Source organism: Salvelinus alpinus, chromosome 19 (assembly GCF_045679555.1).
Source record: "Salvelinus alpinus chromosome 19, SLU_Salpinus.1, whole genome shotgun sequence".
Classification (NCBI taxonomy): domain Eukaryota; kingdom Metazoa; phylum Chordata; class Actinopteri; order Salmoniformes; family Salmonidae; genus Salvelinus; species Salvelinus alpinus.
In genome coordinates, this window is record NC_092104.1 from 4,826,232 (window position 1) to 4,849,362 (window position 23,131).

At 41.1% G+C, this 23,131-nt stretch overlaps 1 protein-coding gene across 3 annotated transcripts; it reads left to right on the forward strand.

The window, feature by feature from the left end:
• The first annotated feature begins 465 nt into the window (after positions 1 to 465).
• Positions 466 to 16,348, forward strand: LOC139544896 (uncharacterized). 3 transcript variants are annotated; one of them, XR_011668969.1, is made up of 10 exons: positions 466 to 839; positions 4,584 to 4,629; positions 5,327 to 5,476; positions 5,832 to 5,952; positions 6,959 to 7,171; positions 9,028 to 9,111; positions 10,225 to 10,366; positions 14,339 to 14,501; positions 14,806 to 15,564; positions 15,629 to 16,348. XR_011668969.1 is itself a non-coding variant. In XM_071352074.1 (9 exons), coding segments are annotated over exons 2-9 (1,119 nt in total). In that variant the 5' UTR covers positions 466 to 839; positions 4,584 to 4,627; the 3' UTR covers positions 15,050 to 16,348. The 3 variants fall into 3 exon arrangements, 2 of the variants coding, with proteins under 2 accessions (XP_071208175.1, XP_071208176.1); XM_071352074.1 differs by having other exon boundaries at positions 14,806 to 16,348; XM_071352075.1 differs by lacking the exon at positions 9,028 to 9,111 and having other exon boundaries at positions 14,806 to 16,348.
• The last annotated feature ends 6,783 nt before the right edge of the window (positions 16,349 to 23,131 follow it).

Below are 23,131 nucleotides of genomic sequence, written 5' to 3' on the forward strand. Positions count from 1 at the left end.
ATAACCATGACTCCATCACCCTACACCTCTATAACCATGACTCCATCACACTACACCTCTATAACCATGACTCCATCACCCTACACCTCTATAACCATGACTCCATCACCCTACACCTCTATAACCATGACTCCATCACCCTACACATCTATAACCATGACTCCATCACCCTACACCTCTATAACCATGACTCCATCACACTACACATCTATAACCATGACTCCATCACACTATACTACAGATAACTGCCAAAATAATGAATCTACTTCATAATTAATCCGGTCCTAACGCAAATTTTCATAAATCGATGATGTATTGCACACGCGAATATTGAATACCTATAAAAAATTAAATAAAAATTCTGAAATAAAACAGTGTGCAGAATGACAACTAACCCAGCCAATCAAAACTCAAAGTACAGTAACTAGTAGTCCTGCCTTCTAGGAATAATAACCAATGGGAACGAATAATGTGGCGTACGGCGGACATCGAATACCCTAACACCGGGATCCTGTTGTTATAAAATCAGCAATTATGATGATGGAGAAAAAAACCTGTTCCTTTCCGAAACCTGTAATGACAAGATAATACTTCGGATAGCGAAATAATTAGGACAAATACGAGTTTAATTGTGACGTATTTGGGAACATTTTTCGTTCTGCTTTGAGACGCTTTCCTGCCTTGATAGATGATCAATGAAGTCGGTCATTTGGAGATTCAAAACGACACTATTTTCTTACCTTAGTTTGACATTTGACAAACACCACCCCCTTGCTATTCCTACACCAATAGGCCTAAGAAGACACATTGTGGGCCTAGTACAATACCCCGTCTAAACGGTAAGTTGTTTCTAGAAGGAAAAAAAATAAATGCTGATATTTCTAACGGTGCATAACACAGACTTACATGTTGTCTGGTAGGCTACTGTATTCATTAATATGCGCCACTATTCGGTCAGTTAGTTGTGCAGCAACATAAGGGAGAGAATAACTGATATCTTCTGAATAAAACATTGTAGTTGGCTCCAGTATTGTGTTAAACTGCATATCCATCGCGGATTAGTAAAATCATGCAGTAACGTCAACTTTACAGTAGAGGTCGCAGTAATAGCAGCTGCGAACGAAGCTAATTTCCGCATGTCTGGTCTAGCGTCAGTACTGCGTGCTACAATGTGGCGTTCATCGGACGCAGACACTTTTTGACCACTACCCATGTTTTTTGACATGAAAGATTTAACATGTTACTATTGCAATGATAACAAGACCATTGAAATGATTGTGAATTTTTTATTCTTGTTGCCAAATACTTTATACACAAACAAAAATTCTAATTCTAAACCAAAATACATATTTTTTTTTGATTGAATTTAATCATCTTGTCTTTAAGACATTATCCATAGTGAATAACATCTTCGTTAATCATTATGAGATTTTTTTTCCTGAGTGAATACAATTGCACTTGAATTTGTATTGTATTCAGTATTTTCTAGTTTTACCTGTGTTTTGTTTTGTTAGACATGTAAGGATGTAAATTGTTGATAATTTTGTATAATAAATAAAAAAATCTAAAATGTAATTAAATTAAACAAAAATAATTCTAAAATCATCAGACACAGACTGTATTTACCATCTTTCGTTGGCTGTCAATCCAACAAAAAGACTCCCAGACTGCCCACTACTCCATTCCTTTCTATTTCAAATGTTTTTCACGCTCAACAGTTTTCCCCGTGTGTATCAAGAATGGTCCACCACCCAAAGGACATCCAGCCAACTTGACACAACTGTCGGAAGCATTGGAGTCAACACGGGCCAGTATCCCTGTGGAACGCTTTCGACACAGTGTAGAGTCCCTGCCCCACGACGAATTGAGGCTGTTCTGTTCCGGTTGCAACTCAATATCAGCAAGGTGTTCCTAGTGTTTAGTGTACTCAGTATATACTATCGTGTTGAATTATTTTGGCTCCGCCTCATCCTGCTGCGGCGTCCATTATTTCCAAGGTTAAATGTACAGAACGTCGGCGTTTATCCCTTTACGTAGGCCTATATTGCGTTTCCCCCCCCCCTAATGTGGACAGTTTGTGTTACTGCCTTATACAAGCTTGCATTTTCACCCCATAACATTTTGTGGAATTACACGTCCTTTTGACCTGGGGTTGGTGACGTTAGTATAAAAGTGTACAGTCATCACGATGACATAATATTAATTGCTTGTAAAAAAAAATCTATATATTTGGTTGTGTACCGTTGATTTGATCACATGCTTGGGGAGCCCAGGACTTAGAATCACTTTAGAATGGGGATCTCTCTATAAAAGGCGTTTGTAACACACACAAATACATTGATTTGACAGTCAAACTATCACTTAAATAGCAGCCAACCGTTGTCACTGTTGATATGCTATGTTACACGGTGATTCGTTTAAGTAATAGATCAAGTGGTTTATGAACTTTTCCGTGAAGGCAGCAGGGCTGGCTCCAGGCATAAGCGATCGCTTAGGGCCCCCGGTCGCTAGGGAACAGTCCAGGACAAAACTTTGTGTCACACTGTTGCTAGGGAACAGTGCAGAACATAACTTTGTGTCTCACACTGTTGTGTGTTAGAATAGCAGAATAAACATGGTGCAAGTTCAAAAATGTAGTTGTGAATCAGCAGTTTTTCTCTAGTTTTTTGTTGTTGTCAGTCACTGACAGTCACTCAATTAGCACATGTCAAGCTAACAATTCCTAGAATGGTAAGTTAGTCTAGCCAGTTATCTAAACGTGTAGTAATCATGGCTGAATACCGACCGGGCATGCAGGACACGTTCCCAGTGGCTCTGACCTCCAGGGGGCCCCCGTTGATTTTATTAGTCACTCTCAGATATCATTAACATGGCATAGGTTAATGGGAAAATGTGTAGAATTGCAGGACATTTTATCTACGCCCAATGGCAAAATGTGTAGATGCCAAATAGTGTCCCTCTGCCAAATAGTGTCCCCCTGCCAAATAGTGTCCCCCTGCCAAAAAGTGCCCCCCCTCTGTGTCACAATGGGATTGGATGAGTTCTAGCTTCCGTTGCTAAGGCTGTTGCTAGAAAGTGTTCTAGCTCTATCATCCTGGGCACATAATACTGTATGTGAGATACACAGATTAACTAAAAACACTAGCACTGCAAACACTCAGAACAAAGAGAATAGCAGTGCCTGGACACTGCAGTCTCCCTCTTCAAGTCCCCCTTCTGAGACTGGCTGCCTGTTGAGAACAAGTGACAGGCAGAACCTCCCACCCACACAGCAACCACCTCCTCTCTATTCCACACACCAGAATTCAGTATTTCAGTCTGATTGCCATGTGAGTGTACAAAAAAAATCTGTGAAAATAAATGAATGACAGAACTGTACCAAGAAAAGATCAAAGTTGATTATATTTAAATCTTAAATATTTCCAGGTTGGTTTTCACAGCTGTTTCACAAGGAGTTCATTGTTGTAAATTGTATGTGTATGTGTAGATGGACATTTTTGTATGTTTTCAATATATCACAAACGGGTTCTACATATTGGTTATTGATTGGGTCACCTTGTAACGAACGTCTACTTCGTCCTCCTCATCAGACGAGGAGAGGCGAGAAGGATCGGATGACCAAAACGCAGCGTGGTAATTTGACATTATATTTATTTAAATAAAAGACGAAAAAACACGGAAACACTTTAACCCACTACAAAACAACAAACGAAGTAGACAGACCTTGACTTACGAACTTACATACAACGAAGAACGCACGAACAAGTACAGACTACAAATAAATGAACGAACGATACAGTCCCGTGTGGCGCTACAAACACAGACACAGGAGACAACCACCCACAACAAACCATGTGAAACCACCTTAATATGGTTCTCAATCAGAGGAGATGGAAACCACCTGCCTCTAATTGAGAACCATATCAGGTACCCATTAACCAACATAGAAACACATAACATAGACTGCCCACCCACACTCACGCCCTGACCGACTAACACATACAAAAACAACAGAAAACAGGTCAGGAACGTGACACACCTTAAAACTGTGTTTTGACATTTATCAAAATATCTTGTCAACATGACAGCAGGACAGCATCTATTTTCAACTTAAGTTTTAGCAATATAAATTGAACTTTCAATATGAATTTCCAATGGTATTGTACTTAAATCAGGTAAATACTGCTGAATGAGTCCTAAAACGTGCTGCGATTTATTTATTTTGATAAAATACCAGAAATCATCCAAAACAAGTTTTCCCATGCCTTCAGCTAGGTTGGCTCTGGTTCAGGGCATCTTGACCGATGACAGATAACCGATCATAGTGGAATTTGGAATTTGGAATTTGGAATTTTGGAACTTCAGAACTCATTGCATAGTAGAACCTCAAACAGTACTTTTCCAGTCTCCCTCTGCTTACTGTGGAGCAGCCAGCTTTTTGTTCCACCCTGGCACTAAGACACCTGCTCCAAAGAATTAACTAATCATGGTCCTAGGTCTGGACCTTGGTTATTCGAATCATCTATGGAGCAGTTGGTTTAATAGTCTAACATTGTCTGTCCTGCTTTGCCTTCCTCTTACAGGAAACAGTCCCGCAGATACAGCGTCTCAACTTGGATCACTAAATATGTGAGTACACGCAAATAACATGTTCACGTGTATACCAGTGCCATTCAATACTGTACATGACTATTTTCAGCAGTTTGCTAACTCTTCATTAACATGTGAGAAGCATACTCAGCATGTTTTACTTACCAGTGCCATTCAATAGCTTATCTTGATCATTTTTATTTGTATTTATTTAACCTTTATTTAACTAGACTAAGTCAGTTAAGAACAAATTCTTATTTTACAATGACGGCCTACCACGGCCAAACCCTGACGACGCTGGGCCCATTGTGGCCGCCCTATGGGACTCCCAATCACGGCCGGATGTGATACAGCCTGGATTCAAACCAGGGACTGTAGTGACGCCTCTTGCACGGAGATGCAGTGCCTCAGACCGCTGCGCCACTCGGGAGCCACGAACTGGCATATTATTATGCAACAATGATTACTAACCCCCCCTCTGTGTCTCTCTCTCTCTCCCTCTCTGTCGCTCTCCTCTCTCCTCCCTTTGTCTCTCTCTCTCTCCTTCTCTCCCTCTCGCTCTCTCCCTCTCTCTCCTTCTCTGTCGCTCTCCTCTCTCCTCCCTCTGTCTCTCGCTATGTGTCTCTCTCTCTCCTTCTCTGTCTCTCGCTCTGTGTCTCTCCCCCTCTCTCCTCTCTCTGTCTCTCCTCTCTGTGCCTCTCTCCCTCCTTCTCTCTCTCCGTGTGTTGTTCTCTAGGATTGGACTGAAGTACAGCATGTCTCTACCCATGGCTGCAGGGGCCTTGTTAGTGGGCATCCCCTACTCCATCTCTCTCGTAGCCCAGTGGATGTATGGCTGGCCTAACAAGCCGGGCTATAAAAAGTACATTGAGGCTCTGAAGCCAAGGTAATTTAACATTCCAGCACTACTATTATCTTCACTGTTATATTGTGTGTGTCCCCTGAATGACACCCTATTCCCTACATAGAGCACCAGAACCCTATGGGCCCTCGTCAAAAGTAGTGCACTATATAGGGAATAGGGTGCCATTTGGGACATACACATTGTTATGCGGTTCTGATTTGTATAGTCTCTTCCCACGCCATGAGTCTGGCAAGCAGGACTCATATTTGTTTATCGGTTCTGAGATGTACATGGGTGTGTGTGTGTGTGTGTGTGTGTGTGTGTGTGTGTGTGTGTGTGTGTGTGTGTGTGTGTGTGTGTGTGTGTGTGTGTGTGTGTGTGTGTGTCCTCTCCCCAGGCGGATATACTGTCTGACTAGAGCTGTGCTGGAGATGCTGAAATACTTCCAGTATGGAAAACTCTATTTCCAGTGGAAGTCCTGGTACAAGAATGTAGAAAACCACAAGCATTATGAAAAGGTAATGTAGAAAACTCCAATCACTATGAAAAGGTAATGTAGAAAACCCTAATCATTATGAAAAGGTAATGTAGAAACCCCAACCACTATGAAAAGGTAATGTAGAAAACCCTAATCATTATGAAAAGGTAATGTAGAAACTCCAATCATTATGAAAAGGTAATGTAGAAAACCACAATCATTATGAAAAGGTAATGTATAAACCCCAATCATTATGAAAAGGTAATGTAGAAACCCCAATCATTATGAAAAGGCCACCTAGAAACCCCAATCATTATGAAAAGGTAAGTTTGTCCCAGTTTTCCAACATTGCTGGTCTTGGGCTGCTGTCTTTTCCATAGCCGTGGGAAGTAGGGTGCTGAAGCACAAACTGATAAATGGAAATTAAATAAATAAATATGTATACAGTCTCAGACAAAAGTTTGGACACACCTACTCATTCAAGGGTTTTTCTTATTTTTTAAAAACTATTTTCTACATTGTAGAATAATAGTGAAGACATCAAATCTATGACATAACACATATGGAATCATGTAGTAACCACATTTTTTTTTAAACAAATTAAAATATATGTATTATTTGAAATTCTTCAAAGTAGCCACCCTTTACCTTGATGACAGCTTAGCACAAACTTGGCATTCTTTCTACATGATTCCATATGTGTTATTTCATAGTTTTGATGTCTTCACTATTATCCTACAATGTAGAAAACAGTAAAAATAAAGAAAGAAAAACCCTTGAATGAGTAGGTGTGTCCAAACTTTTGTCTGGTACTGTATATTACTTTAAAAAAAATATATAATATTAGTGAACTAGGCCTTTATTAGTCTTGTATGAGCAGAGGAAAATAGTCATCATCACCCTGACTGTGTATAGCTGATTATTAGTGCATTTCTTTGAAATATTTTACAAAACCATTATGTACTGTACCTCATTATAAATGAATGTGAAAGCTCACTGCACGCGCTCTTCTCCTCCTCCTCCTCCTCCTCCTCCTCCTCCTAAAGGGCATCACGTTTGGGCGTCGTAGTAACAAGCTGGATTTGTATTATCCTCCCACGGTGGGCCAGCCAGGCCGTGGACCGGTGCCTGTGGTAGTGTTTATATACGGAGGAGCCTGGGGTTCAGGGGAGAGGTCCATATACTGTCTACTGGCCATGCAGATGGCTAAGGAGCTCAGCGCAACAGTGATCTGCCCCGACTATTGCACCTATCCAAAGGTAAGACTCCTCCACTACCATAAAAAAAACAGCTGCAGCAAGCACACAAATATTCTTTAGAAAATGTACCTTTTACTAGTTTAATTTTGTATTTTTTTTATATATATACAGTGGGGAGAACAAGTATTTGATACACTGCCGATTTTGCAGGTTTTCCTACTTACAAAGCATGTAGAGGTCTGTAATTTTTATCATAGGTACACTTCAACTGTGAGAGACGGAATCTAAAACAAAAATCCAGAAAATCACATTGTATGATTTTTAAGTAATTCCTTTGCATTTTATTGCATGACATAAGTATTTGATACATCAGAAAAGCAGAACTTAATATTTGGTACAGAAACCTTTGTTTGCAATTACAGAGATCATACGTTTCCTGTAGTTCTTGACCAGGTTTGCACACACTGCAGCAGGGATTTTGGCCCACTCCTCCATACAGACCTTCTCCAGATCCTTCAGGTTTCGGGGCTGTCGCTGGGCAATACGGAATTTCAGCTCCCTCCAAAGATTTTCTATTGGATTCAGGTCTGGAGACTGGCTAGACCACTCCAGGACCTTGAGATGCTTCTTACGGAGCCACTCCTTAGTTGCCCTGGCTGTGTGTTTCGGGTCGTTGTCATGCTGGAAGACCCAGCCACGACCCATCTTCAATGCTCTTACTGAGGGAAGGAGGTTGTTGGCCAAGATCTCGCGATACATGGCCCCATCCATCCTCCCCTCAATACGGTGCAGTCGTCCTGTCCCCTTTGCAGAAAAGCAGCCCCAAAGAATGATGTTTCCACCTCCATGCTTCACGTTTGGGATGGGTTCTTGGGGTTGTACTCATCCTTCTTCTTCCTCCAAACACAGCGAGTGGAGTTTAGACCAAAAAGTTATATTTTTGTCTCATCAGACCACATGACCTTCTCCCATTCCTCCTCTGGATCATCCAGATGGTCATTGGCAAACTTCAGACGGGCCTGGACATGCGCTGGCTTGAGCAGGGGGACCTTGCGTGCGCTGCAGGATTTTAATCCACTACATAGGCGTAGTGTGTTACTAATGGTTTTCTTTGAGACTGTGGTCCCAGCTCTCTTCAGGTCATTGACCAGGTCCTGCCGTGTAGTTCTGGGCTGATCCCTCACCTTCCTCATGATCATTGATGCCCCACAAGGTGATATCTTGCATGGAGCCCCAGACCGAGGGTGATTGACCGTCATCTTGAACTTCTTCCATTTTCTAATAATTGCGCCAACAGTTGTTGCCTTCTCACCAAGCTGCTTGCCTATTGTCCCGTAGCCCATCCCAGCCTTGTGCAGGTCTACAATTTTATCCCTGATGTCCTTACACAGCTCTCTGGTCTTGGCCATTGTGGAGAGGTTGGAGTCTGTTTGATTGAGCGTGTGGACAGGTGTCTTTTATACAGGTAACGAGTTCAAACAGGTGCAGTTAATACAGGTAATGAGTGGAGAACAGGAGGGCTTCTTAAAGAAAAACTAACAGGTCTGTGAGAGCCGGAATTCTTACTGGTTGGTAGGTGATCAAATACTTATGTCATGCAATAAAATGCAAATTAATTACTTAAAAATCATACAATGTGATTTTCTGGATTTTTGTTTTAGATTCCGTCTCTCACAGTTGAAGTGTACCTATGATAAAAATTACAGACCTCTACATGCTTTGTAAGTAGGAAAATCTGCAAAATCGGCAGTGTATCAAATACTTGTTCTCCCCACTGTATATATATATATATATATATATATATATATTTATTTATTTTTGCATAGGGACAGATACAATAGACCAGAAAGATGCAGTCCCTGTTGTATTCAGTGAGTGAGCGTACACATTGCATTTGACCCTAATCTTCTCTTCAGGGTAATGTTTTGTGTATGGTTCAAGATATTGCGGACTGTCTCATTTGGGCGAGGGACAGCGGCCATAAATTCAACTTTGACAAAGTAAGTGTTAAATTTGCTAAATTGTAATTACTTCGCTACTATTGGCCTATTTATTGCCTTTACCTCCTTAACTCCATTTGCACACATTATCTACAGATTTTTCTATTGTGTTATCGACTGTACGTTTGTTTATTCCATGTGTAACTCTGTGTTGTTGTATGTGTCGCACTGCTTTGCTTTATCTTGGCCAGGTCGCAGTTGTAAATGAGAACTTGTTCTCAACTGGTCTACCTGGTTAAATAAAGGTGAAATAAATAAAATAAATAAAAAGTGATGCATACAGTGGTTGAAGTTCAGGTCTACAGTTATAACACATTGGTTGATATCATAGGGGCCAATCCTCACTTCTTCTAGATTATAATCCTCACTTCTTCTAGATTATAATCCTCACTTCTTCTAGATTATAATCCTCACTTCTTCTAGATTATAATCCTCACTTCCTCTAGATTATAATCCTCACTTCTTCTAGATTATAATCCTCACTTGTACTTAATTATAATCCTCACCTCTTCTTAATTATAATCCTCACTTCTACTTAATTATAATCCTCACTTCGACTTAATTATAATCCTCACTTCGACTTAATTATAATCCTCACTTCGACTTAATTATAATCCTCACTTCTTCTTAATTATAATCCTCACTTCTACTTAATTATAATCCTCACTTCTACTTAATTATAATCCTCACTTCTTCTTGATTATAATTGTCACTTAGTCTTGCATTGATATCAATTGGATAATAAATGAAAAATGTGACTTTAGTGGAAGTTTTTTGTATTCGCCCTTTACTGAAGACTGTTCATAAATGCAATGTTGATAGTAACGCTCCTGTGCTTGTTTTCTCTTTGTGCAGGATAACATTCTGTTAATAGTCCCTATATATGTTTTATAAAGGGCTTATAGTTATAGATCGTAAATAATACATTATTAGTGCATATATACGAATGTGTAGTAAGCACTTATAACACATTGGTTGATATTCACCCCCTGTGCTTGTTGTCTACGTGCAGAATAACATTGTGTTAGTCGTTCATAAACGGTTAATTGTTCGTTTATAAAATGGGTAATAAACAGATAACAGGTATTGATATCCACTATGTTGTCTTTTCAGGATAACATTGTGTTAATCGGCCACTCTGCTGGGGCTCACCTAGCAGCTCTAACCGTGCTGTTCATGGTCGAGGGACGAGACGAGCTCTTTATAGAAGCCAAGAAGCAGACAGAGATCACCATGGCAATCAGAGGAGTTACAGGTCAATACGTGGTTTATAGTTACAGGTCAATACGTGGTTTATAGAGTTACAGGTCAATACGTGGTTTATAGTTACAGGTCAATACGTGGTTTATAGAGTTACAGGTCAATACGTGGTTTATACAGTTACAGGTCAATACGTGGTTTATACAGTTACAGGTCAATACGTGGTTTATAGAGTTACAGGTCAATACGTGGTTTATAGAGTTACAGGTCAATATGTGGTTTATAGAGTTACAGGTCAATACGTGGTTTATAGAGTTACAGGTCAATACGTGGTTTATAGAGTTACAGGTCAATACGTGGTTTATAGAGTTACAGGTCAATACGTGGTTTATAGAGTTACAGGTCAATACGTGGTTTATAAAGTTACAGGTCAATACGCGGTTTATAGTTACAGGTCAATACGTGGTTTATAGAGTTACAGGTCAATACGTGGTTTATACAGTTACAGGTCAATACGTGGTTTATAGAGTTACAGGTCAATACGTGGTTTATAGAGTTACATGTCAATACGTGGTTTATACAGTCACAGGTCAATACGTGGTTTATAGAGTTACAGGTCAATACGTGGTTTATAGAGTTACAGGTCAATACGTGGTTTATAGAGTTACAGGTCAATACGTGGTTTATAGAGTTACAGGTCAATACGTGGTTTATAGAGTTACAGGTCAATACGTGGTTTATAGAGTTACAGGTCAATACGTGGTTTATAGTTACAGGTCAATACGTGGTTTATAGAGTTACAGGTCAATACGTGGTTTATAGAGTTACAGGTCAATACGTGGTTTATAGAGTTACAGGTCAATACGTGGTTTATAGAGTTACAGGTCAATACGTGGTTTATAGAGTTACAGGTCAATACGTGGTTTATAGAGTTACAGGTCAATACGTGGTTTATAGAGTTACAGGTCAATACGTGGTTTATAGTTACAGGTCAATACGTGGTTTATAGAGTTACAGGTCAATACGTGGTTTAGAGTTACAGGTCAATACGTGGTTTATAGAGTTACAGGTCAATACGTGGTTTATAGAGTTACAGGTCAATACGTGGTTTATAGTTACAGGTCAATACGTGGTTTATAGAGTTACAGGTCAATACGTGGTTTATAGAGTTACAGGTCAATACGTGGTTTATAGAGTTACAGGTCAATACGTGGTTTATAGAGTTACAGGTCAATACGTGGTTTATAGTTACAGGTCAATACGTGGTTTATAGAGTTACAGGTCAATACATGGTTTATACAGTTACAGGTCAATACGTGGTTTATAGAGTTACAGGTCAATACGTGGTTTATAGAGTTACAGGTCAATACGTGGTTTATAGAGTTACAGGTCAATACGTGGTTTATAGTTACAGGTCAATACGTGGTTTATAGAGTTACAGGTCAATACGTGGTTTATAGAGTTACAGGTCAATACGTGGTTTATAGAGTTACAGGTCAATACGTGGTTTATAGTTACAGGTCAATACGTGGTTTATAGAGTTACAGGTCAATACGTGGTTTATAGTTACAGGTCAATACGTGGTTTATAGAGTTACAGGTCAATACGTGGTTTATAGAGTTACAGGTCAATACGTGGTTTATAGAGTTACAGGTCAATACGTGGTTTATAGAGTTACAGGTCTATACGTGGTTTATAGAGTTACAGGTCAATACGTGGTTTATAGAGTTACAGGTCAATACGTGGTTTATAGAGTTACAGGTCAATACGTGGTTTATAGAGTTACAGGTCAATACGTGGTTTATAGAGTTACAGGTCAATACGTGGTTTATAGAGTTACAGGTCAATACGTGGTTTATAGAGTTACAGGTCAATACGTGGTTTATAGAGTTACAGGTCAATACGTGGTTTATAGAGTTACAGGTCAATACGTGGTTTATAGAGTTACAGGTCAATACGTGGTTTATAGAGTTACAGGTCAATACGTGGTTTATAGAGTTACAGGTCAATACGTGGTTTATAGAGTTACAGGTCAATACGTGGTTTATAGAGTTACAGGTCAATACGTGGTTTATAGAGTTACAGGTCAATACGTGGTTTATAGAGTTACAGGTCAATACGTGGTTTATAGAGTTACAGGTCAATACGTGGTTTATAGAGTTACAGGTCAATACGTGGTTTATAGAGTTACAGGTCTACAGTGGGGAGAACAAGTATTTGATACACTGCCGATTTTGCAGGTTTTCCTACTTACAAAGCATGTAGAGGTCTGTCATTTTTATCATAGGTACACTTCAACTGTGAGAGACGGAATCTAAAACAAAAATCCAGAAAATCACATTGTATGATTTTTAAGTAATTAATTTGCATTTTATTGCATGACATAAGTATTTGATCACCTACCAACCAGTAAGAATTCCGGCTCTCACAGACCTGTTAGTTTTTCTTTAAGAAGCCCTCCTGTTCTCCACTCATTACCTGTATTAACTGCACCTGTTTGAACTCGTTACCTGTATAAAAGACACCTGTCCACACACTCAATCAAACAGACTCCAACCTCTCCACAATGGCCAAGACCAGAGAGCTGTGTAAGGACATCAGGGATAAATTGTAGACCTGTACAAGGCTGGGATGGGCTACAGGACAATAGGCAAGCAGCTTGGTGAGAAGGCAACAACTGTTGGCACAATTATTAGAAAATGGAAGAAGTTCAAGATGACGGTCAATCACCCTCGGTCTGGGGCTCCATGCAAGATCTCACCTCGTGGGGCATCAATGATCATGAGGAATGTGAGGGATCAGCCCAGAACTACACGGCAGGACCTGGTCAATGACCTGAAGAGAGCTGGGACCACAGTCTCAAAGAAAACCATTAGTAACACACTACGCCGTCATGGATTAAAATCCTGCAGCGCACGCAAGGTCCCCCTGCTCAAGCCAGCGCATGTCCAGGCCCGTCTGAAGTTTGCCAATGACCATCTGGATGATCCAGAGGAGGAATGGGAGAAGGTCATGTGGTCTGATGAGACAAAAATAGAGCTTTTTGGTCTAAACTCCACTCGCCGTGTTTGGAGGAAGAAGAAGGATGAGTACAACCCCAAGAACACCATCCCAACCGTGAAGCATGGAGGTGGAAACATCATTCTTTGGGGATGCTTTTCTGCAAAGGGGACAGGACGACTGCACCGTATTGAGGGGAGGATGGATGGGGCCATGTATCGCGAGATCTTGACCAACAACCTCCTTCCCTCAGTAAGAGCATTGAAGATGGGTCGTGGCTGGGTCTTCCAGCATGACAACGACCCGAAACACACAGCCAGGGCAACTAAGGAGTGGCTCCGTAAGAAGCATCTCAAGGTCCTGGAGTGGCCTAGCCAGTCTCCAGACCTGAACCCAATAGAAAATCTTTGGAGGGGGCCGAAAGTCCGTATTGCCCAGCGACAGCCCCGAAACCTGAAGGATCTGGAGAAGGTCTGTATGGAGGAGTGGGCCAAAATCCCTGCTGCAGTGTGTGCAAACCTGGTCAAGAACTACAGGAAACGTATGATCTCTGTAATTGCAAACTAAGGTTTCTGTACCAAATATTAAGTTCTGCTTTTCTGATGTATCAAATACTTATGTCATGCAATAAAATGCAAATTAATTACTTAAAAATCATACAATGTGATTTTCTGGATTTTTGTTTTAGATTCCGTCTCTCACAGTTGAAGTGTACCTATGATAAAAATTACAGACCTCTACATGCTTTGTAAGTAGGAAAACCTGCAAAATCGTCAGTGTATCAAATACTTGTTCTCCCCACTGTATACGTGGTTTATAGATATTGTCTTCGACAATCAGACAGCTCAACATTTGTCTCCGCATTGATTAGAGTTTCTTGTCCTTAAGCTCAGGCTTTATTCCATGATCAAATGAAAAACAGGAAGTTGTGTTGTATTACATTGAATTAAGATTTAAGAAAAAAGTTCCCTCGAATTTCTTGATCCCCCCCCCCCCCCCCCCATCTCCGACATGGTTCTCTGTTCAGGTTTGAGTGGAGTGTACAACATCGTGGACCACTACGAACATGAACAGATGAGAGCTGTGGAGTATGTCTCTACGATGCACAAAGCCATGAACGGAGTGGAGAACTTCCCTTATTACTCACCAACACACCTACTGAAGAAATTCAGCGAGGCACAACTGAAAAGGTAGGACGAAGATGCTGCAATACTATACAGACATTGACGATAAAACTGATACGGTAGCTAAGGTTCCCGACGATCCCAATAAATACACAGGACAAGAACAAATAGGTGAACACCAACCCAGGAAATATGATTTAGTATTCGATTTGTTGTTGTTGTTGTTGCATTGGATTGATTGATTTGAGAGAAATAACCGGTTGTCTTTCATTCCTGTTCAGTTCTACAGGGCTAGTCTGTTAGTCAGCACCTCTACTACTATTCTGTGTGTGCGTCAACTACCAAACTCATAATTTGTTCAATTCTACAGAGTGCCACCTTTCTGCTTACTCCACGGGACCACCGACATCATTGTTCCGGTGGAATCTTCCCAGAAGTTCTCTGAGCTGCTCACGTCCCTGTCAATCAAGGTGTCCCTGTACCTCATGCCTAAAATGGACCACACAGAGATAGTCACCGATCTCATGGCGACAGACAGGCACTTCTACAAAACAGTGTACAGCTGCATCAAACAGGAGTACAGCAAGTTCATAGGCCAGGTCTGTGACTGCTGAACGAAACGACTAACACAATACATTATTCATTCATGATGTGCCGTAATTCCTCTTGTTTACATATTTTTTCTTCTTCAGTTAATTATTATTATGATACCTCGAATTTACAGGATTTAGACTTTTCGACAAAAACTAAAAAATAGTTTTAACTCTCTGTTTTAATCTCCATGATGCTTTCTCTGGTGTGTGTTTCATAATGGTTCCATGATTGTAAACAGACTGAATGATATTTTAATACAATAATTCCTCGTCTTTTTACACATCAGATTATTTTTCAGAGCGGATATGATTGGTCAAAAGATTAGCCGGTAGAAAGATCCGAATTGGTCTCTCTGTCTAAACAAAGCCCCACGTGTGTCAGAACTCAAATGCACACGCCAAATAATCGTGCCAGAGTTTTTTCACCTTTGGGACTATCCCATTGGTTCCATTGTTGCCAGGCCAACTAAATCAGTTATTGGATATGTATTTGATCAAGTCGGGTGCGTACAGAACACTGTATGAGATATCCCAAGGTCCAATATATTCACTCTGCTTCTGCCTCTGGTGCGTACAGAACACTGTATGAGATATCCCAAGGTCCAATATATTCACTCTGCTTCTGCTTCTGCATTGTTTGTTCATTGAGGGTTTGAGGCTGGGTATCTGTAAAAAGCACTTTGTGACAACTGCTGATGTAAAAGAAAAAAGGGCTTTATAAAAACACATTTGATTGATTTATTGATCCAGTAACAACCTTTATATAGCAATAGTGTCAGTGTTAACTCCCACTCCGACAGAGTAATATGGGCTAGTATTCAGCAAAGCATTGACAAACATTCCCGTGTGGATTAAGACGCCACATCCTAAATTGCACCCTATTCCCTACATAGTGCACTACTTTTGACCAGAGCCCTACGGCACCCTATTCCCTACATAGTGCACTACTTTTGACTAGAGCCCTATGGCACCCTATTCCCTACATAGTGCACTACTTTTGACCACAGCCCTATGGACAGTGCACTATATAGGGAAAAGGGTAGCATTTGGGACAGAACCCAAACAGTGGTAGCAGATCTGTTGTATACGTTCTACTGATAATCTGTTGCGTTAATATGGTCAACCAGGGTACATTAGATTTTCTGTTTATTTAATGTTTTAACAACTACATACTACATCTGATGAAATGTAATCATTACATTACTCTTATTTTGCATTTTGAATATCTGCTCTTAAAAGTTATGTATTGATTTATTTAATAAAAGTCTTACATTTTGTCTTTAAAAATAAATAAAAATGAAATACCCAGATGCACAAAAACTTGTCCGACCTTGTTGAGTATGAAGTTACTGAACCAAATGAACCTAAGCATGACCCACAAGACCCTTTGGTATCTTAAAATCAAATCAAAGTTTATTGGTTGCGTACAGAGATTTGCAGATGATATTGCAGGTGCAGTGAAATGCTTGTGTTTCTAGCTCCAACTGTGCAGTAATACCTGGCTAAATGCTTGTGTTTCTAGCTCCAACAGTAATACCCAGCTAAATGCTTGTGTTCCTAGCTCCAACGGTGCAGTGATACCTGGCTAAATGCTTGTGTTTCTAGCTCCAACAGTGCAGTGATACCTGGCTAAATGCTTGTGTTTCTAGCTCCAACAGTGCAGTGATACCTGGCTAAATGCTTGTGTTTCTAGCTCCAACAGTGCAGTGATACCTGGCTAAATGCTTGTGTTTCTAGCTCCAACAGTGCAGTGATACCTGGCTAAATGCTTGTGTTTCTAGCTCCAACAGTGCAGTGGCCAAACACGACTCCAACACCATCATTAAGTTTGCTGACCACCGACAGCGATGAGACAGCCTATAGGGAGGTCAGAGAACTGGCAGTGTGGTGCAAGGACAACAACCTCTCCCTCAACGTGAGCAAGACAAAGGAGCTGATCGTGGACTAAAGGAAAAGGAGGGCCGAACAGGCCCCCATTAACAACAACAACAGGGCTGTAGTGGAGCGGGTCGAGAGTTTCAAGTTCCTTGGTGTCCACATCACCAACGAACTATCATGGTCCAAACACACCAAGACAGTTGTGAAGAGGGCACGAAAAAACCTTTTCCCCCTCAGGAGACTGAAAAGATTTGGCATGGGTCCCCAGATCCTCAAAAGGTTCTACAGCTGCACCATCGAGAGCATCCTGACTGGTTGCATCACCGCCTGGTATGGCAAGCAACCACTCGACATCTGACCGCAAGGCGCTACAGAGGGTAGTGCAAACGGCCCAGTACATCACTGGTGCCAAGCTCCCTGCCATCCAGGACCTATATAATAGGCGGTGTCAGAGGAAAGCCCATAAAATTGTCAGAGACTCCAGAGACTTTTGTACACTTCTGCTACTTGCTGTTTGTTTGTTACCTATGCAGAGTCACTTCGCCCGCACCTACATGTACAGATTACTTCAACTAGCCTGTACCCCCGCACACTGACTCGGTACCGGTGCCCCCTGTATATAGCCTCGTTATTCTTATTGTGTTACTTTTTATTATTACTTTTTATTTTAGTCTACTTTTCTTCTTCATGAACTGCACTGTTGGTTAAGGGCTTGTTAGTAAGCATTTCACGGTAAAGTCTACACTTGTTGTATTTAGGCGCATGTGACAAGTAAAGCTTGATTTGATACCTAGCTAAATGCTTGTGTTCCTAGCTCCAACAGTAATACCTAACTAAATGCTTGTGTTTCTAGCTCCAACAGTACAGTAATACCTAGCTAAATGCTTGTGTTCCTAGCTCCAACAGTAATACCTAACTAAATGCTTGTGTTTCTAGCTCCAACAGTACAGTAATACCTAGCTAAATGCTTGTGTTCCTAGCTCCAACAGTAATACCTAACTAAATGCTTGTGTTTCTAGCTCCAACAGTAATACCTAACTAAATGCTTGTGTTTCTAGCTCCAACAGTGCAGTAATACCTAACTAAATGCTTGTGTTTCTAGCTCCAACAGTAATACCTAGCTAAATGCTTGTGTTCCTAGCTCCAACAGTAATACCTAGCTAAATGCTTGTGTTTCTAGCTCCAACAGTAATACCTAACTAAATGCTTGTGTTTCTAGCTCCAACAGTGCAGTAATACCTAACTAAATGCTTGTGTTTCTAGCTCCAACAGTAATACCTAGCTAAATGCTTGTGTTCCTAGCTCCAACAGTAATACCTAGCTAAATGCTTGTGTTTCTAGCTCCAACAGTAATACCTAACTAAATGCTTGTGTTCCTAGCTCCAACAGTGCAGTAATACCTAACTAAATGCTTGTGGTTCTAGCTCCAACAGTAATACCTAGCTAAATGCTTGTATTCCTAGCTCCAACAGTAATACCTAACTAAATGCTTGTGCTCCTAGCTACAACAGTAATACCTAGCTAAATGCTTGTGTTTCTAGCTCCAACAGTAATACCTAACTAAATGCTTGTGTTCCTAGCTCCAACAGTGCAGTAATACCTAACTAAATGCTTGTGTTCCTAGCTCCAACAGTGCAGTAATACCTAGCTAAATGCTTGTGCTCCTAGCTCCAACATTAATATCTAGCAATATGCTTGTGTTCCTAGCTCCAACAGTAATACCTAGCTAAATGCTTGTGTTTCTAGCTCCAACAGTAATACCTAACTAAATGCTTGTGTTCCTAGCTCCAACAGTGCAGTAATACCTAACTAAATGCTTGTGTTCCTAGCTCCAACAGTGCAGTAATACCTAGCTAAATGCTTGTGCTCCTAGCTCCAACAGTAATATCTAGCAATATGCTTGTGTTCCTAGCTCCAACAGTAATACCTAACTAAATGCTTGTGGTTCTAGCTGCAACAGTAATACCTAACTAAATGCTTGTGTTCCTAGCTCCAACAGTAATACCTAACTAAATGCTTGTGCTCCTAGCTCCAACAGTAATACCTAGCTAAATGCTTGTGTTTCTAGCTCCAACAGTAATACCTAACTAAATGCTTGTGTTTCTAGCTCCAACAGTGCAGTAATACCTAGCTAAATGCTTGTGTTTCTAGCTCCAACAGTAATACCAAGCTAAATGCTTGTGTTCCTAGCTCCAACAGTAATACCTAACTAAATCCTTGTGTTCCTAGCTCCAACAGTAATACCTGGCTAAATGCTTGTGTTTCTAGCTCCAACAGTGCAGTGATGCCTAGCAATAAAAAACAATACACGCATAACAACCCAGCAAAAAAATATAAGAATATGAGAGCGAGCAACGTCAGAGAAAGGAATATATATATATATATATATATATATATATAAATTCAGCAAAAAAAGAAATGTCCTCTCACGGTCAACTGCATTTATTTTCAGCAAACTTAACATGTGTAAATATTTGTATGAACATAATAAGATTCAACAACTGAGACATAAACTGAACAAGTACCACAGACATGTAACTAACAGAAATGGATTAATGTGTCCCTGAACAAAGGGGGGGGGGTCAAAATCAAAAGTAACAGTCAGTATCTGGTGTGGCCACCAGCTGCATTAAGTACTGCAGTGCATCTCCTCATGGACTGCACCAGATTTGCCAGTTCTTGCTGTGAGATGTTACCACACTCTTCCACCAAGGCACCTGCAAGTTCCCGGACATTTCTGGGCCCTAGCCCTAGTCAGTTAAGAACAAATTCTTATTTTACAATGACGGCCTAGGAACAGTGGGTTAACTGCCTTGTTCAGGGGTAGAATGCCAGATTTTTACCTTGTCAGCTCAGGGATTCAATCTTTCAACCTTTCGGTTACTAGTCCAACGCTCTAACCACTAGGCCACCCTGCCGCCCCTTAACTAAAAGAGACATAAAAACAAATAAATTAAAGTTGTCAGGCTATGTGCTTTAGCCCTGACTATATCCTTGGAAATAGAGGAGCTTTCATAGATACAATGACATAGCTAATGAAATTTATAGCAATGATTCAGTAGTCTTTTTCTGTTGTCACATCTTGATGTTACACAACTGATGTATGTGATGATGACAATACCGGTGTAATCTCATCTAACCCATTTCCTTCTGGTGCTTTTTTTTTGTATTTTTGTTTTGATTTAGCCAATGACGCTGCTGAAAGGTAACACTTCCCTATTTGTGTTTGTCAATCAGGCTGCGCACATAGATTTATAGGGCTGGTCACTATTATGGTCATAATAGGGGCGGCAGGTAGCCTAGTGGTTAGAGCGTTGGACTGGTAACCGAAATGTTGCAAGATCGAATCCCTGAGCTGACAAGGTAAAAAATCTGTCGTTCTGCCCCTGAACAAGGCAGTTTAAGGCCGTCATTGAAAATAAGAATTTGTTCTTAACTGACTTGCATAGTTAAATAAAGGTAAAATATAATAACAATAATAAGTTAATGCAGGCTCATCCCCCATAAACACCAGTATCTTGGTGTCAGATGACCTGCCATGGAAGTTCATTATGCACGTAATGTCGGTATATAATCTACTAATCCACTCAATGTGGATGACATGTTTTTAAAACACACATTAAAAAAAATACTATTCTATTCTATGCTGCTATGTTGGCTGGGAAAGCTGGGAAAGCCAATCACACTCCAATTTACTTACCGCCCCAATAGGTCCACAGACGACGCAATCACAACCACACTGCACACTGCCCTAACCCATCTGGACAAGAGGAATACCTATGTGAGAATGCTGTTCATCGACTACAGCTCAGCATTTAACACCATAGTACCCTCCAAACTCGTCATCAAGCTCGAGACCCTGGGTCTCGACCCCGCTCTGTGCAACTGGGTCCTGGACTTCCTGACGGGCCGCACCCAGGTGGTGAGAGTAGGTAACAACATCCCCACGCCGCTGATCCTCAACACTGGGGCCCCACAAGGGTGCGTTCTGAGCCCTCTCCTGTACTCCCTGTTCACCCACGACTGCGTGGCCATGCACGCCTCCAACTCAATCATCAAGTTTGGGAACGACACTACAGTGGTAGGCTTGATTACCAACAACAACGAGACGGCCTACAGGGAGGAGGTGAGGGCCCTCGGAGTGTGGTGTCAGGAAAATAACCTCACACTCAACGTCAACAAAACAAAGGAGATGATTGTGGACTTCAGGAAACAGCAGAGGGAGCACCCCCATATCCACATCGACGGGACAGTAGTGGAGAGGGTAGTAAGTTAAGTTCCTCGGCGTACACATCACGGACAAACTGAATTGGTCCACCCACACAGACAGCGTTGTGAAGAAGGCGCAGCAGCGCCTCTTCAACCTCAGGAGGCTGAAGAAATTCGGCTTGTCACCAAAAGCACTCACAAACTTCTACAGATGCACAATCGAGAGCATCCTGTCAGGCTGTATCACCGCCTGGTACGGCAACTGCTCCGCCCACAACCGTAAGGCTCTCCAGAGGGTAGTGAGGTCTGCACAACGCATCACTGGGGGCAAACTACCTGCCCTCCAGGACACCTACACCACCCGATGTCACAGGAAGGCCATAAAGATCATCAAGGACAACAACCACCCGCAACAACCACCCGAGCCACTGACTGTTCACCCCGCTATCATCCAGAAGGCGAGGTCAGTACAGGTGCATCAAAGCAGGGACCGAGAGACTGAAAAACAGCTTCTATCTCAAGGCCATCAGACTGTTAAACAGCCACCACTAACATTTAGTGGCCGCTGCCAAGATACTGACTCAACTCCAGCTCACTTTAATAATGGAAATTGTTGGAAATTGATCAAAATGTATCACTAGCCACTTTAAACAATGCCACTTAATATAATGTATATGTATATACTGTACTCTATATCATCTACTGCATCTTGCCATCTTTATGTAATACATGTATCACTTGCCACTTTAAACTATGCACTTTTATGTTTACATACCCTACATTACTCATCTCATATGTATATACTGTACTCGATACCATCTACTGCATCTTGCCTATGCCGTTCTGTACCATCACTCATTCATATATCGTTATGTACATATTCTTTATCTCTTTACACTTGTGTGTATAAGGTAGTAGTTGTGGAATTGTTAGGTTAGATTACTCGTTGGTTATTACTGCAATGTCGGAACTAGAAGCACAAGCATTTCGCTACACTCGCATTAACATCTGCTAACCATGTGTATGTGACAAATAACATTTGATTTGATTTGAAGTGACTCGCATCTTCTTTGTATGTCTTCTCACATTCAACCACCAGGTGGGAGTATTAGCCTTGGATTTGACCAGGATAGCTGTGATGTTGCCAGGCAGGAGGGAATAAGTAAAGTTGGGTTGCAGGAAGGCATGGGACAAAGGAATGTGTAGTATCGGTGAAAGAAGCGGTACCCTGGTATGTGTCCGGTGCGAGAGAGGCAGGTTGAGGTTGCCACGGTCAGAGTTGTACAGTAGGTGTCATATGCTGAGGCAGTGAAGAAAGTGGAGGAAGATGGGTGAAGGACTTTTACCAGTACAGTGTGGCAGTCACTGCTATTTATGATGAGGGAAGATTAATGTTTTTTTTCCCATGAGCACAGCCTTATTTCTACTACAGCATATTGGATGACTGTCATTCATATTCCATTCACCCAGTTCAATGTAACATCGATAGGTTTAGGCTACTACATGATACTAGAATTGTCCCTATACCCATCATGAGGTTGCTACAACCTAGCCTATGAATGAAAGTTTACAACGTAGGTGCACGCACACAGGTCGAGAGAAAATGTTAAGGTAATAGACAGTGACACATTCAATACCGCCTTGCACACCCTTGCCTGCATCTAGCTGATCTAGGGTGTAATAATTAGTCCAAGAGTTGCAAACGAGAGTTTCTTTTGAACAAATTCAGGTATGTTAATCCCCGTTTCGTTCTATTTGCTTCCGTTTAAGACACGTTTCTCAACAGAATCTGCGAAATGAATACACCACTGAGCACGAGAAAACACAGTTCACTTTCACAGCAGCCAAGTTGTATTCCTTCTCGCATCTATGCGCTCTCCTCCTCTCACCTTTTCCCTTCATTTGTGGTCTTCAATGAACAACACAGCTGTATGTGACCAGGAGAAAAAACCTTTCCAAGCCAAACCGTTACACACAGCCTACATCGTTGTCACCATATTTGATAAAGTAACGTCA

Bases quoted from the DNA above. Each gene is read 5' to 3' on its own strand.
- LOC139544896 (XM_071352074.1), top strand. The intron at 5,477-5,831 runs GTAATTTAACAT...TCCTCTCCCCAG, and splicing joins ATTGAGGCTCTGAAGCCAAG to GCGGATATACTGTCTGACTA. The intron at 9,112-10,224 runs GTAAGTGTTAAA...TTGTCTTTTCAG, and splicing joins ATAAATTCAACTTTGACAAA to GATAACATTGTGTTAATCGG.